Here is a 15,743-nt window from a genome sequence, read left to right on the forward strand (position 1 = left end):
CCCCATCCCCTAAACCTGACCCCACTCCTGACTAATCCAAACCTACTTTCTATTCCCCAGTGTCTGGTTCCAGCTGGTAGAAGGTGAACCACAGGACTGAACCTTCACTGAGGTTCCAGGAATGTCCACAGGAGTCTGTGAAGGGACCTTGCCTTTTGGAGGCGAAGAACAGCCTTTCCTAGGGACCTGAGCCCCTGGGTGGGTCTGGCCTGCTCTGGGGAGGACATACCACCCCCAGGAGAGACATGGGCAGGGATGTGTCTCCTATATACTGCCTCCCTGACCCACTGACTTCCTACGGAAGGAGGGAATTTCTATTTATTGGTATTTGTCAGGAAGGAGGGAGGGCCGCCCAGTGATGACCACCAAAAGTGACTTCCCTTGCAGCCATGATGGGAAGGGCACAGCAACAACACTGGGGTATAGCCCTGCCTTCCCCACTCACTAGCTCTGACCTTGGAATAGTCCCTGAACTTATCTGAGCCTCTATTTCCTCATCTGCCAACACAGAAGGCAATCATGAAGGAGTTTTTGTGAGAATGAAGTCAGAGCACACACATAAAACATCTCACGTAGCGCTGACACACAGAGGGGCTCCCAAAATTGTCATTTGCTCCCACCGTCCACTTTCAGCCTAGCAAACCTGGGCTGGTTTTACTGTCTCTGTCTGAAATGGAGGAACCTGAATTAGTAGGACAGAGCCTCATTTAGAGGTCCCCAGCTTCCAAAAGCTCAGGATATAACACCAACCAAATAGAACATTTGAGTTGGATTATGCACTCCCCCTCTTCTCCCTAACACATACACACACACACACACTGATGTCCTGCAGGTGGGGTGACCCCCTTTCCAGTTTGTCTGAGATGCTTGGTCACCCTACCCATAGGTACCTCAAACTCAATAGGTCCAAAGGGACCTCAGTGTCTCCCCTTTCCCTGTGCCCCTCCCCAGAGCACTCATCCTCTGGGGGTCACTACTCACTTACATTCTTACTGTGATCTCACCATGTGCCAGGCTCGCCGCGACTAGCCTCTCTGTCCACACAGACGTGGAAGCCAGAGACATGCCCAGCAACTTGACTCCTCCTCCCCTTCAACTCCCACCTCCAGTCCATACCACAACTACTAGTAATAACTGCAGTAGTAGCAACAAAAGGTACTGTGTTTTTATGTATATTAGCTCATTTCATTCTATCCTATTGAGGTACATAAACACCACCTCCATTTTACCAATAAAGAAACGAAAGCAGAGAAGGTAACTAATCTGCTCAAGGTCCTACAGGTAGTAAGTGAAGGAGCTGACCCAGGACATCCGATCCAGAGTCCTGATGACATATCATCTTGTTATTTCTAGAGTCCATCAGTTTCTTTTATCTTACTATGCCTCCCTTTCTTCAGCTGCCATTAGGCTCCCTTGGTTCACCAGCCCCTTACTGGCTCCACACCTCCAGGCTGTCCTCCATAACTACTGCCAAAGTAATCTTTCAGTGATGCAAACTCAATCACACTGCTCTCCTGCTAAAAATTCTCCTGTGGCTCACCAGTGTCCAAATCCTTAGCACGGTCCACACTTACTCTTTTTTTTTTTTTTTTAAATGACTTTTTTTTTTTTTTAAAGATTTTATTTATTTATTTGAGACAGAGAGAATGAGAGAGAGCGAGCACATGAGAGGGGGGAGGGTCAGAGGGAGAAGCAGGCTCCCTGCTGAGCAGGGAGCCCGATGCGGGACTCGATCCAGGGACTCCAGGATCATGACCTGAGCCGAAGGCAGTCGCTTAACCAACTGAGCCACCCAGGCGCCCCACACTTACTCTTTAGGCATTACCTCTTGCTAATTCCAGACCTCTCTCCACCACTGCCCTTCCCACCAGTCCCCGAACACACACACAGTTCAGCCAGACTCACTTCATTGTAAAGTCTTTAGAATTTCCTGGGTTCTTCATCTTTGCATCTTGGCACGTGCTATTCCCTCTGCCTGGAATGTCCTTCCCTGATTCTTTGCCCAATTGACACTTACTAATCCTTCAAGATGCAAGTCAGGTTTTGCCTCCCCAGCAAAGCCTCAAAAATATGTGTAAAATGAATAGATCAATGACTAGTTAAGTGAATAATAACATAATAGCATCACCACACATCCCAGTTGTGCGGAGTCTTCTCTTTACAAATCCCTTTCTGTTTACTATACATATGATCTTCCTGACAACCCTGTGAGATAGGCAAGGAAGATAATTACCCCCAAATTGAAGGTGGAAAAACTGAGGCACAGAGAGGGTTAGTGACACAATAGTCAGGATCAGAGCCAGGACTTGAAGCCAAGTTTTCTGCTTCATAGGACAGTGCTCTCCTCACATGACTGCAAGAGGCAAAATCTATTCATCTGCCTTAACACTGCAGGAGTGGGGGACTGGGCCTCTGTCCCCTGCCCTGACCCACCCAGACCATGGGGAGTAACAGGGCTGCAGATGGAAGCCAGTTACCTAGTTTCCCCAGCCACAGGGGCTGCCCATTTTTCAGAAAATGCAGAAGAAACTGCCTGATAGCCCCAAAGCATCATGCGTGGTCTGAAAAACAAGACCTTTGGAACCCCTAAGCAGGCAAAAGATGTGATTCACAATTAAAACAAACAAAACTTAACCTTAAAATAAGTGTGAAACCCAGCAAAATTCTAATTTTTTTCCCCAATGAATACCTCTTTGACGCTTTGGATGAAATATCAAATTCTGCACACACGCACCCCTCCATTTTTGGCTGCCCCTGCTTTGCTGGTGCCCTAAGCAAATGTTTAGTCTGTGCTGGGGGTGGAGATCAAGCACAGGATTTGCTGGCCTTTGATCTTCTGATATTGGCCTCTAGGGAAATACTGGGTTGCCTGCCCACTTCAGTGGTGACCTGGATGGAGGGAGAAAAGGTGTCTGGGGCCAGAGGCCCAGCATTTGTTGGGACGGAGGGTGGGAAGGTGAGAGAGTGAGCAGAGGCAGGGGCGGGCCAATCGGGCAGTTGGGGGGCGCTGGGGTGCAGACACAGAAGCAGGAGGGTAGGAGACGGCCAGGGCAGGGGTAGGGGAGAAAGTCCTGACCATGTGTGGGTGTGGCACAGATAGCTGGCCAGGGCCCCCATGGCTGGACCCCTCTATTTATGGTGCAGTGGGGCCTGAATATGGGTTATGGGAAGGAAAGCCACCTTGCTACCTCCTTCATCCTTCTACCTGAGGAGAATCCGGACAGTTTAGAATCAGACACAACCATTGGCTGGACAGGGACCATGAAGAACCCACAGGCTGAGAATGCCCGGGGCCTTCGTCCTGACACAGTGCATGTTAACTGTGCCTCAGTTTCCCCCATGGTTAAATGTTATGCCCACGCCTGTCTCTCAACTTTGATTTCTCCCAAAACATCTATTTACTCTCCCATCAGATGCAGATGTACTTGAAAATTCAGTTGGTTCAGACCTGTATTAGGCACCTGCTAGGACCCAGGCCCCTCGATGTGCACCACGTGAATAAAACTCAGCACCTGGCCCAGAGGATCACAGCTGGTGAGCTCACATCACTAGATAGCACCTGTTTCTGCTTCCGCCCTCAGACTCAGTCTTGCCTCCATGAAGCCCCTACTGGGTGAGAAAGGAACTGCAGGGCTCCTTGAAGAGATGGCTCTGTCCTGAGTGGCCAGTGAGTCCCTGAATGCAGTCCCACCCACGAGTAGGGGAAATGGGTGTCTGAGCCTAGCACCCCAACCCCGCAAGCCCTGGGGGCTAGAGCAAGCTAGGTGGGGGAGATAGCCCCTTCCTGACACTTTTCTGGGGTGGCAGTCTCCAACCTCCACCCCAGGCTCCGTGGCAGAACGCCAGACACCCCAGGACCGCTGCCCCGGTGGCCCCACCTAGGGAGGTCCCATTCCCACAGTCCTCCAGGGGCTCAGGGCCTTCCTTCCCGACTACACACGCAAGTGTACACATACACACGCTGACGACAACAAAAACCCCCGAAAAAACCAAAGCCCGGAGCGGCATGCTGTCTGGAACATGGAGTGAGAAAGGGGGGTCCGCAGAAAGGAGGGGAAGCCGAGGCAGGGGGCCCGGGGCTGTGAGTCAGGCCCCAGGAAGCTGGCTCCCCAGCCCAGCCCTCCAGTGACTCACAGAGACTGCAGGCTCGGCAGCTCCCACAGGGCCGCTGCGGGGATTCCTCCCAGCTGGTTGTTCTGCAGCATCCTGTAAGGGGAGGGAAGGGCTTGGAGGACCCACACAGCGTGCACAGCTGGGGGGTTCCTCCCTCAACCCCTGACCCACACCAGACCCCTCCCTCTTGCCCCAGCTTCCGAGCCCCAGAGAGTCCCGGTCCAGCACCCTGCCCAGTTAGTGGGGGTTCAGAGGCTGCTGAGGAATTGTGGGCTGGGCCTGGGGCTGGAGAGGGCACAGAAGGGCTTCTGGGATGAGGCAGGGCTGAAGAGGACCGTGGAGAAAAAGCAGAGAAGACATCTTGGGGAAGCGAGACAAGCTGGAAGTCAGAACACCTGCAATTCTGTCACAGTTTGGTCAGGAAGGACAGTGGGAAATGTAGGTTTTTCTCCCCAGGCAACTGAAAGGCTGGAGGTGTCTTTGGGGAAGGAGAGGATGTGGATGAGGGCAAGACTGCCCTTGGGAGGCAGGGCCCCAGGCAAATATGTTTTTGTGGAATCCATGTCTATAGAAACAACCTGAGGCACCCCAGATCAGCATGTCAGCACTATTCTGATGGCCCCATCTCACATGGTCCCACAGAAGAAATAACATGCCAGCCAGCGGACATGATCCACTCGGTAGGCTGCTCTTCTGGAAGTGGCTCGGCCACAGGACCCCAGGACCACCCCATAGGTGGAGCTCTTCTGCGTACCTGGGAAACCTGACGTGCAGGGCAAAGGGTCAGAGAGCACACAGAGAGGAGACATGGAGGCCGGGGCGGTCCCTCCGGGTGGCTCTGCTGACCCCAGGCATCACAGCTGGCCTTAAACATGTTTGAGAAAGGTACCTCAAGGCACAGAGACTATAAGACGCGGGGCCCTGAGCAAGGATCCTACTCACCTGGATCTGTGGGAGGGAGGGAGTGAAGAAAGGACAGGAACGCCCCTGGGTGGCATTGCCATCCGGACATTCTTTACCTGTAGGCCTGGAGAGCTGGACCCCAGAAATGGGGAGGAGGAGGGCACACAGACTGTGGGCGCTCTGGGGTCCAGAGAATAGCTGGGGAACCAGGAAGGAAGCTGCCCAGTACCCCAGGCAAAGTGAGTGGGCCCTCCCCCAACCCAGCCTGCCTGCACAGCACCCCGTCCGACAGCCCCCGGGGCCACATATGGCCCCAGAGGCGAGGGGTGCATCCTCATAGGCCAGGTGTCTCAGGAACCTGGAGGGGATGAGCACTCAGTGAGTCCTACTGTGCGCCAGGTATGGACTTGTCAATCTTTCAGAAGGGAAGGCTCAGCAGAGATATGCCTCTTGCTCGGAATCGCTCAGGGAAGATCACCATGCTTCAGGAAGAGTAGCTCCTTTCCTAGTCTTTAACTTGAAAAATACTAGCAGCTGATGTGCCTGGTCATAGAGCTTTATATGTACTGACTCAAACTTACCCCAGAGGGTTTGGTCCCAGCATCCAAACACCTAGCCATTACACACCTGGCCTCCATCAGCGTGGCAGGGGACAGCGAGGACCAGAAAATGCAGAGTGGGAAGATAATGCACCTGAGTAGTTACCCACGTCTCCTATGTGACTGTCCTGGTCAGAGCCACCCGTTACCTCTCCTAAACTCCTTTTATGGATACGTAAGAATCCCAAACATGAACCAAACCACAGCACCACAAGAACAAAAGAGCGCTGGCCTCACTGTGGGCCTGGCCTGGAGACTGAGAAGAGCCCCTGTTGCAGGCCAAGCTGAGGAAGGGGGAAGAGAGCCAGACCCTGAGGACTGCCGAGAACCGGGGCCTTGGGATCGGGGTCCTCCCTGCCCCTGGCCCCGAGGCTAACTGAGAGCAGCACGAAGGGAAGGGCCAGGCTGCAGGCAGAGGCAGTGCCCAGGGTCCCTTCCTGCTCATACTTTGTGCCCCTGAAGGAGCACAATCCCCAGACCCCTCCAAGCCAGGCCCCACACAGCCCAGGATGGGGCCTTTCAATTACAATTTTGCTTCAAAGGTAGAATTTAGGGGCATCTGGGTGGCTAAGTAGGTTCGGCAGGCGACCAACTCTTGATTTCGGCTCAGGTCGTGATCTCAGAGTTGTGAGATCAAGTCCCAACTTGGGCTCCTCACTGGGACCCCCTCTCTCTCTCCCTCTGATGCTTCCCCCCACCTGCTTTAAAATAATTAATTAATTAAAAATCAACCTTAAAAAAAAGGTAGAATTTAAACCTGAGCCTCCCAGACGTCCTTAAAGTGTAGCAGTCACACGGCAGGCTCTGAAGTCAGACAGCCCTGGATTTGGGTCCTAAGCTCTGCCTCTATCCAATGATGTGATAGCTGCAAGCTCCTACTTCAACTCTGTGGGCCTCAGTTTCCTCATCTGTAAACTGGGGATGATGATAATGACCTTATGCACTGATTAAGTGGATTAAATCAAATAACCCCCGTGAAGCACGCGTTGCAGTAACTCAGGCGACGGAAGCGCTCAGGAGCACCATTTTATCAGTGCTGGATGACTTGAGTAGGTCACTTCCCCTCTCTGGGCCTCAATTTTCTCATCTTTCAAAGGAAGAGGCTACCAGAGGATGCATAAATAAACCCTCACTCAGTTACAATATTCAGGGACCCAAGACATTTCCTGCCCTCCGCCCTGCTTAGTACTTCTATCCTTCTAGAGTGTCGACCTCCTGCATCTAAAGAGTGGGAACTTCACTTGGGGATCTCAGGGGGCTGCCTTGATTCTCACCCAGAGGCCTCAGGATGCTTGGAGCAAGGAGATGGAGAAATGATGGTTGGGCAAACAGGAGGGGCCACAGGCTGCTCAGGCCACCTCACAGGCCCCCACGCCTCCAGGGGCCCCAGAGGCTGCATCTAGTCATTCTGTGGGCAGAACCCCGCCTCCCCTGAGCATCGCAATGCATTTCTACCCCCATCACCTGCTCAGATCCCCCTACCCTTTCTTCTGTCAAATCCCAGATCTGGAAAGATCTTTAAGGTCTCTGAATTGTACCTCCCTGCCAACACAGATGCTGTAGCACCTTCGCAAGGCACAGTCATCCTTCCAGTGCCAGGGAAGTCATCCCATGCCAGGCAGTCCGGTCTGTTCGTCAAGGAAGTCCTTGCTTTCGTGGCATCAAAACCCACTAAGCTGAAGGTGGCATGGCGGTTGGCTTTGGGCCTGGCGCTGTCTCCCTTGCTGTTCCTGGCCTCCTTTCCCAGCCCTCACTCCTTCACTGAAACACAATTGGGTCATCAAAGCTGGAAGCACCTTTAGAAGGGAAGAACCCCTTTGTTTCCCAATTGAGAAGATGGGGGTTCAGGAAGGGGAGGTGACCTACCCTCAGTTACAAAGCAAACTAAAGGCCAAATCAGGCCTAAGGTCCAAGTCTTATCTCCTAGGCCACTGCTTTTGTGACCACATTTGCCTGCCTCTCTCACCGGCCCTGATTCTGCCTGGTGAGCCAGAGTCTGTCCAATGCACTGGGTCTCAAACCTGGCTATGTATTAGAACCACCTGGGAAGATTTTTTTTTTTTTAAACCCCAGTGTCCAGGCCACACTGAAGCCTGATTAATCTCTGGGGCCAAATCTCTAGGCAAGGGATTTTAGGCAAGCTCCCAGGTGACTCTAATGTGCAGCCATTCGTCTAGGGGAAGCCCAGCCCTCGGGACCCCTCCCTGGTCACCCGTGAAGCACTGCTGAGGAATCTCTCTCTGGTTTGAAAAGCATTTGGGGGCAGGAACCATGAGCGCTAATAGCTGGAAGGTTCCAGAGAGGCGATCCACCAGTGGTTGACAAAGGTCCTTCCTTTGGTTCTGTGGAGGGGCCTTGGGGGTCACTGGGGTGGATGGGCAAAAGAGAGCCTGGGGTCTACCCACCCCCCTCATCCACTGTAACCAGAGAAATCCTCCCTCATCTGTTTATATATCATGACTTCTGCACGAGGTGTTTATGTTTTAAGTTTCTGCAGTTAAAAATGTTGGAAAGGGTATCCCAACATCCCCATTTTAAAGGTAAGAAAACTGAGGAAGTCTGAGCGTCCTCCTTGCCACCTGTTCTGGGATCTGCTGCACATGAGACCCACTTCCTGACATCCAGTCTCTTGACAGGACGAGGGCAGTAGGCTCCACCTCCTGGAGAAGAATGGCTCAGAGGATCTCCCTGGGCTCCTAGAGCCTAGCATCCTTCTCCCATGAGCCAGGCAGGAAGGCCCCACTCTAAAACAGCTCATAAGTCTCTCCTCCCTAGGTCAGTCCAATTCATTTCATCAACACCAGTGGAAGCCCGACTCTGGGCCAGGCATGGGTGCTGTCCAGCCAGGTAGAGAGTAAACACAGTCAATGTCAACTGAAGACCACTCAATACAGTGTGAAGAGGACAACGCTAGAGGCCAGCCCAGGGAGAGTCCCTCGGGGATAGGGCCCGAGAGGTACTCACTCTGCCCCACCCCTCGGTGGCCTCGGGCCAGGGCTTCGGAAGGGCTTCGGAAAAGGCTGCCCTTTTCGAGACTCAGGCATCACCAAGGTGATGTGAGCTAGGAACCCCAAACCAGTCTCCCAGAGATTTGGGGCTCAAACCAGGCATAGGCAGTCTGGGGAAAATCTCTTGCCCAGCCTCTTGGGGCCATGGAGCGGAAGCAAGTCCTTGAACTGTCAAATCCCCGTTTCCCAGATCTGGGTCTGGTGAGAAGCAACTGAGGCCCATCAGGAGTCTTTCTAGATGAGCCAAACCGGCCTAACATAGGTAAGGTGGCGGCCTTGGCAGGAAAGGCGCCAAGGCTCAAGCCTCACACAGCTCTCTGAGGGGAGGGGGGCCGCTGTGAGGAAAGAGGCTTGTGAGGGAAGAGGTGGCTGGGGCACACTCTCTCCCTCTCTCTCTTTCCCTCCCTCTATCCCCTCTCTCTCTCCTCTACTTCTCTCCCCCACCCTCTCCCTCTCCCCCGCCTTCTTCCTCCTCAGTGTGAGGCAGGAGCCATTTAGGGCAGGACAGCCTCCTCACAGGCCAGCTCCACACCCTCAGGCTGTGGGTCAGGATGCAGGAGCTCCAGCCTCCGCGATTCCCTCACCCTGACAGGGCACACAGGGCAGGTGCCCTCCAAGGCTCTTTCCCACATACCAGCAGCAGCAAGAACTATGCTTCCCTTAGCACAGTTCCAGTGGTGGCCGTGGGCAGGGAGAGAGGCAGTGAACCCCGGGCCTCAGCCTTCCCAACTCCAGAGGACAGACATTCCCACCTACAGTCTGGAGAAAAGGCATGAGACTGGAAATCCCCTGCAGGCCTGGTTCTCTCCACAGGAGCCTGGCCAGAGCTGCGGGCTCCAAGACTTCGAAAAGCAGCAGAGGAAGGAGAGGATCCAAGAGTAACACCTCCAGGGCAGGCGTGGGGCTGCGGTGGGAAGGACAGAGGGAGGGGTCTGCCACCGTCACTTAGGAGATCAGAGAGGGAATCTCCCCCTTCTTTGTCCTTTGCTTCTGAGAGGAAAGAGGCAGTGTCCGGCAGGGACAGTCAGGCCTCAGAGAAAGGAAGATGCGGTTCAGGTAAGAGTCTCAGACCCCAAGAAGACAGGGGAGTAGCTAAAGGGACAGTATCCTGGTACAAAAAGAGATTATTATGCTGATGGTGGGCTTTACCGCTCTATTTTTTTTTTAAGTCACCAAGGCTCTTTTAAGATTTTTTATTTATTCATTTTGAGAGAGACAGCAAGAGCAGAGCAGGAGGGAGAGGCCTGGGGAGAGGCAGGTTCCCTGCTGAGCAGGGAGCATGGGATGGATCCCAGGATCCCGGGATCATGACTTGAGCCAAAGGCAGATGCTTCACCAACTAAGCCACCCAGATGCCCCTTACTGCTCTATTTTTCTTGCAGTTCTGAACACTGAGCCATGGAAGGACAGGGCGGCAAGAGAACTGACATGAGGCATCAGAAAGTCCTTCTTGCCCAGATGCAGGAGGAATCCCCTGTTTGAAGCACTTGAGTAAGAGAATAAGCTCCCCAAGACCACCCAACTCTTCTCTCAAGTAGAGAACTCTGCAGGCAAAGAACTGACAAGAAGGCTTTGGGGGACCAGGTGGTCTTCGAGTATGGGGCAACGTGGGGGCCAATGGCAGAGTGGGGAGTGGGCCTCCGGCTGTCCTTGGCTCCAACCAGCAGCTTCTCCTGGCCACCCAGCTCATGGAGCCAAGGGCGCCGTTTGCAGAAAGGGGGCGGGAGGCTTGCGGTTTCTCCAAGGCTTTGATTTATTGCCTAATGTAGGCAAAGAAGAAAGAGGAGGCTCATCTCTAAGCCGGAGTCTTAGGAATGGGACATGAGTCTCACATCTTCTGAAGGCCCAGCAAACAGAGCCCGCTCTCTAATCCCGGCTGCAGGTCTGAGCCTGCCACTGGGCACAGACACACCACCAAGCAGGCTGCCTGCACTCTGCGTCTGGCTCGGGATGCCTCTCCACACCCCGGGGCAGCAATGTTGACGGGGACCAAGAGGAGAAGCAGGAAGGAGAAGTGAGAGGCGGGGCACAGAGGGGCAGAGGGAGGGAGAGCAAGGGCTGAGACAGAGAAGGGGAAAGCAGGAGAGACCTGGGGACTGAGGCTGGGGAGAGACCCTGCAGGATCCAAGGGCACTGCAGAAGGGAAGGGAAGGACAAGAGACTGGGACAGCCTTGGAGTCAGAGACTCAGAGGCAGATCCAGAGAAAGGCTAAAGGCCAAAGGTGTTCAAGACCAGCAACATGAAAAAGAAGAAAGTGCTTAGCCTGGACGATGGACTGCTGACCACCTAAAAGCCAGAAGCTCACAGGCCAAGGGGCCAAGGCCATTGCTAGCCCATAAACAACTCTAAGCACATTTGAAAAAGATACTCCTTTCTAGGTGGCTATAGCCCCAAAGCCAGGCATAGGACTGGATTTCAGCCCCTTCTTACCCATTCAGCCAGATGTTCTTGTGCAGTAAACCACCTGCTCAACCATACAAAGAAGACCTGCAGGTCAAGTGAGGACTAAGGGAGCAGCAGAGCTGGGGAATGGCTCACCAGTTTAGGGAAACTCCAAATGCTCATTCTATTGCTCCAGGATCAGCCTTCAAGATCCTCATTTTCTTCCCAAACCCGTCCCTGTGGTGATGTGCCCTCCCCAGGAACCTGTCCTACCCACCTTCAGACCCCGTGCATCTACTTCCCCCTATGGCCTTTCATCCTCACTCCTCATAAGAACATGGGGGGAGCTTTGGGGGAGACAGTCTTGGTTGGGACAAAGTGAGCCATGGATGGGGATGGAAGGAGATGGTGCCTCAGTTTTCCCTTCTCTAAAATGGGCCATCAGTTCAGTAGCAAAGGGGTAAGTTAGTGAACTAACACAAGGTCCTCTCTAATTCTCACTTTCCTTTTGCTTTAAAGGAAAGATAAAAGGATGAAGAGGGGGATGGGATGGGATGAAGAAGCCTGAAAACAGAGGGCTGTGAGATATTTACCATGGGAAAGGGGACTCAGAGCTGCAGAGACCAAGGTTGGGTCTCAGGAGGAAGAACAGCCAAGGAAATCCAATCTGGATTCCTCCTCTCCTGGCCCAATAGGGCTCATGAGGGGAGAGCAAAGACCTGCCTCTCTGGTCATTATTCACATTACAAAAAAAAAAAAGATACCTGACTTCTGTGGAGGGTTGCCATAACTATCAGATGCAATGAAATGTTTGTTTACAAATCAGAAGATTTGTTATAGAAATGGTGAAAGCAAAGAAATGGAAATCACAATTAAAATGAAAAGTAAAGATGAGGAAGTAAGCAAGCCAGTGACAAACCAAGACCTGGATTACAAATCTTCAACCTGCCCACAGTTCTCAAGGTTGCATCTCTGTGGAAAATGGGGAAGACTTATACTTACAGGATTTTCAGGCTGTAGAGGCCAGAGAATGCTTGTCCTGGGATGTGTGAGAGATGGTTCCCTGAGAGACGCCTGCAAACCAGGGAAAAGTGTCAGTGATGTTGGCAGGGAACCCAAATGCGGGAAGTGGGGGACCACCCTTAGCATCTTGGGATTTGGGAGGGGGGAGGGGGTGATAACTAGCATTTATTGATAGGAACAATGTGTTCAATGCTTCACGCCCATTCTCACTTAACTCTAACAATAACCCTGTGAGGTGCCTAGAATTATCTCCAAATTTTAAAGGAGGAATCTGAGGCTCAGGGAGATCAAGTCACTTCCCCTAAGGCTGACAGAGATAGGCAGTGGCCGAGCATGGTGTTGTCACCCAGGCCTGATTCACTTCTAGGCTCTGGTCCGCTCCGCAGTGTCATGGACTCCCCCCTGCTAACCTGGATGACTCACCCGCCACCCTCAACTGCGGAACTGCACTGCATCCTGTCACCAGGGGAGGGCCAGGTATAGACAGGATGGGACCGTGTCTCCCCATGCCCTCAACTACACAGCTAACCCGTTAATCCAGGAGGGTTAGGAAATGGGGTTTTAGAATTAGTCCAACATCCGGGTCTAATGAAGCGTCTCCACATTTGTCATGGGGTGATCGCCAATTCTAACAGGAGCAAATGTGACAGAATATCCTTAATGCCCAAACCAGACTGAGTGGAGTCAAACCGTGGATGATGCAGAAAGAACTTGGGATCTCCCAAGTCCCCAACGACATTATTACGTACTTCGGGTCCTAATGAGAGGCTGTGGATGTACAGGCTGGGCTGACATACCTCAGAAGCTGTTTTCTTTTTAAAAAATATATCTTTAATAAGAATCTTGTTATTTGGTATTTGTTGTTTAAAAAGAAATTGTGTGGAAAGGCATCATGCTATTTGAGGTCCCCAAGCTTGGATCCTATAGGTGGGCATTTGCCATGGAAAGGTCCTTTAGATGGAACCTTTAAAAGGGGCCCAGCCCCTTCTCGGGGACCCGAAAATGGAAGGAAAATGAGCCTTCGGTTCTCAGGTTGTGCCATGGATGTCACCTGCCCCAGCGCCTCAGCCTTCACACCTGCTTTTCACTCCCACCCAAGATGTGGCACCTCCACCTCAGAAGGCCCCTTGCTGCCTCCAATTCTGTCACTTCCTTTGAGCCCTGGCTTAATACTCCTCCCCCAGGAAGGCTTCCCCATCCACAGGCTAGATGCGCCTCCCCCTCCCCCGCACCCTGACCACTTCTTTACACAGAGCTCCCCTGCTCACCTGCTGGGCACACAGCTCCGCTGCCTCACCTAGAAGCTCCCTGAACTTCTATCTTGTTTTCCCCCACAGCACCTTGAGCTTGTCTTTCACACAGAGGGGAAGCTCAATAAGTATGGGGTCTAGAAAACCCAGCTATGGCTCTGGGGGTTGATCAAATCCTAACTCCAGCAGGGGCAGGCTGACTGCATCTTGAGGGAGCACTGTCTAAGATGGGAAATCAGTTAGGGCAGCAGCAGGGCCAGGGTTGGGGTGGAACTGTGAATGTTTTCAGAGCCAGGAGCCCATGCTTTGCACAGTTTAAGCAAACCTTAGTAGAGCCCTGAGGATCGACAGTGGTGCGAAACCAAGAAAAAGCAGGCTGGAGACGGAGGTTGGAGGTTAGGAACAGGTCTGGAACGAATGCAAGGATTGGAAGCAGAGTGACCTGGCTTCCCCAAGCAGACAGGCCGGGCACTCTAACTGAAGAGATGATTTATTCATGAGCACCCCTGGAGTCTGAGGCTAGCCCCAAGGACCGCAGATGGAGAGCAACAGTCGTGGGAAGGCATTAACCAGGGCGGACTTGGTGGAGGAAGTGGGCCTATGTGTTCGGCAGTGATAGAGGAATGGTTTGTGCCTGAGATGGTGGGCACCAGTTGAAGGGGAAGTCTCCTGCTCAAATGCAGGAGGGGAAACCAGGATAGTGAACATGACCGGCCTCAATGGAGCAAAGTCGGCCAGGTAGGTTTAGGCCAGGTTGGGGGAGGGCCTTAGAAGTAGATCCTTTGGGCAGTGGGGAGCCAGAGAAGGTTCTTAAGCTGGTGAGATGCTCCCTGACGATGGGCAGAGTATATCTGAAAGGAGGCTGGTGGAGTGGGAATAGAGAACAAGGGGTGGAGGTAAGAGACACTGCAGAGAAAGAACCACTGGGATGTGGGGGTGGCTGGTAGCTGGACACAAGGGATGGGAGCAGGTCAAAGATGACCCCCAGGAAGAGAAGCAACCACTGACAGAAAGAGGGGAAGCTGCAAATTAGAGCTGGCCTCAGGGAGGACCAAGAGCTAGATTTCAGAGTGCCTATACCATGTGGTCTTGCCCACCACCTGGGACTCACAGCTGGCCCAGGTATCTGTGAATACCCTGCTATCAAGAACAGCTTCCCACTCCCTTCCCTTTGAGCTCCAGCCCTCCTCCTGGGGAGCCCTGGCTCCTACAGCTATCAGTGGTCCCAAAGCTTTGCCCCCGAGTCCCATGAAGCATCTACTCACAGCTCCTCCAAGAAGCGCAGGTGGTGGAAGAGGCCAGGCTGCAGCTCTGTGAGGTTGTTCATGCTCAGGTCTCTGCATGGAGAGAAAATGGGAGGGGAGCTGTGAGCTGCCCATCAGCCCCAACCTGTGCTGTCCAGGTCCAGATACCCACAGAGCCCCAGCTACTCCTGCAGCATACCCAACACACATATACTCCATGCCACCTAATTCCAAAGCCAGCCTGGCAGGGGCACGTGCAGTGTCTAAGAGTGATCACTGGGCTGGGAGTCAGGCCTTCCAGGTCCATATATGTGCATTCCCTCCATCGTTTCCAATTTTGCCTTCTGCCTTTCTCCTCCCTCGCCAGACTCCCCGAGGAATGGCTGTGGTTAGGACTATGAAGGACACTGACCTCCCTGTAAAGGGAGAAGCTAGAGAACCATTCATAGAGCTTCAGAGCAGAAGGGGAGGGGCCACTTAATACAAGCAATACCTCATGCATTCTTTTTACCAAAGGGGAATCTGAAGCCTAGAGATTACTGCCATTAAGCTCTATGGAGCAGGTTCATGCAATATTCACACACTGGTGTGCTCATCCCTGCAACGGCCATGGGGGATAATTCTTTTATTCTATCCCAGAACCAGTGGGATTTCGCTGCTCTCTGAGTTCTCTGCCCGTCGCTTTCCTGTTGGTTTTCCTCCCGTAGACTCCTGCTATCAGAGGACCTCCAAGCATGTCCCAAAAGATGCCTAGCTTCTTGATGAGGATCCTGATCCCTCCATGGATCATTCCAACCTTCCCATACCATGTGAGAGGCCCCGTGGGTGGTTTCAGGGTCACTGTCCTCTAAAGATACCTTGACACAAAATAACCACAATATTAGCAGCTGACACTTACAAGGCCTACTGTGTCAGGAACTGGCTAACCTTTAACCAAATAATTACATGTAATTCTCACAACAGCCCCAAGGTAGATTCCATTGTTATCTCCATTTCACATTCAAGAAACCAGAGGAAAAAACACTGAGCTTTGGAGTCAAAAGGCCCTGAGGTCAACTCTGTCTTCTACTTACTTATCAGACCTTGGGCTCTTAACCACTGTGACCCTCAGTTTCCTCATCCATAAAAATGGGATGAATAACACCAAATCTCTAGGGTCCTTATAAAGGAGCCAATGCTTACAGACTGCCTAGCAAATAGTACATACACAATTAATATCT

General features: G+C 52.6%; 1 protein-coding gene across 1 annotated transcript in view; it reads right to left on the bottom strand.

Moving 5' to 3' along the window:
* The window catches only part of LGR6 (leucine rich repeat containing G protein-coupled receptor 6), a 120,673-nt gene that overhangs the window by 77,837 nt on the left and 27,093 nt on the right, over positions 1–15,743 (bottom strand). Inside the window, exons 2-4 of the mRNA XM_032422480.1 lie at positions 14,545–14,616; positions 12,009–12,080; positions 4,135–4,206 (exon numbers count right to left, since the gene is read on the bottom strand). Of these exons, the coding sequence (XP_032278371.1) occupies positions 4,135–4,206; positions 12,009–12,080; positions 14,545–14,616 (216 nt within the window). The remainder of the gene's footprint in view (positions 1–4,134; positions 4,207–12,008; positions 12,081–14,544; positions 14,617–15,743) is intronic.

This window comes from Phoca vitulina, unplaced genomic scaffold (genome assembly GCF_004348235.1).
Source record: "Phoca vitulina isolate PV1807 unplaced genomic scaffold, GSC_HSeal_1.0 scaffold26, whole genome shotgun sequence".
NCBI classification, from domain to species: domain Eukaryota; kingdom Metazoa; phylum Chordata; class Mammalia; order Carnivora; family Phocidae; genus Phoca; species Phoca vitulina.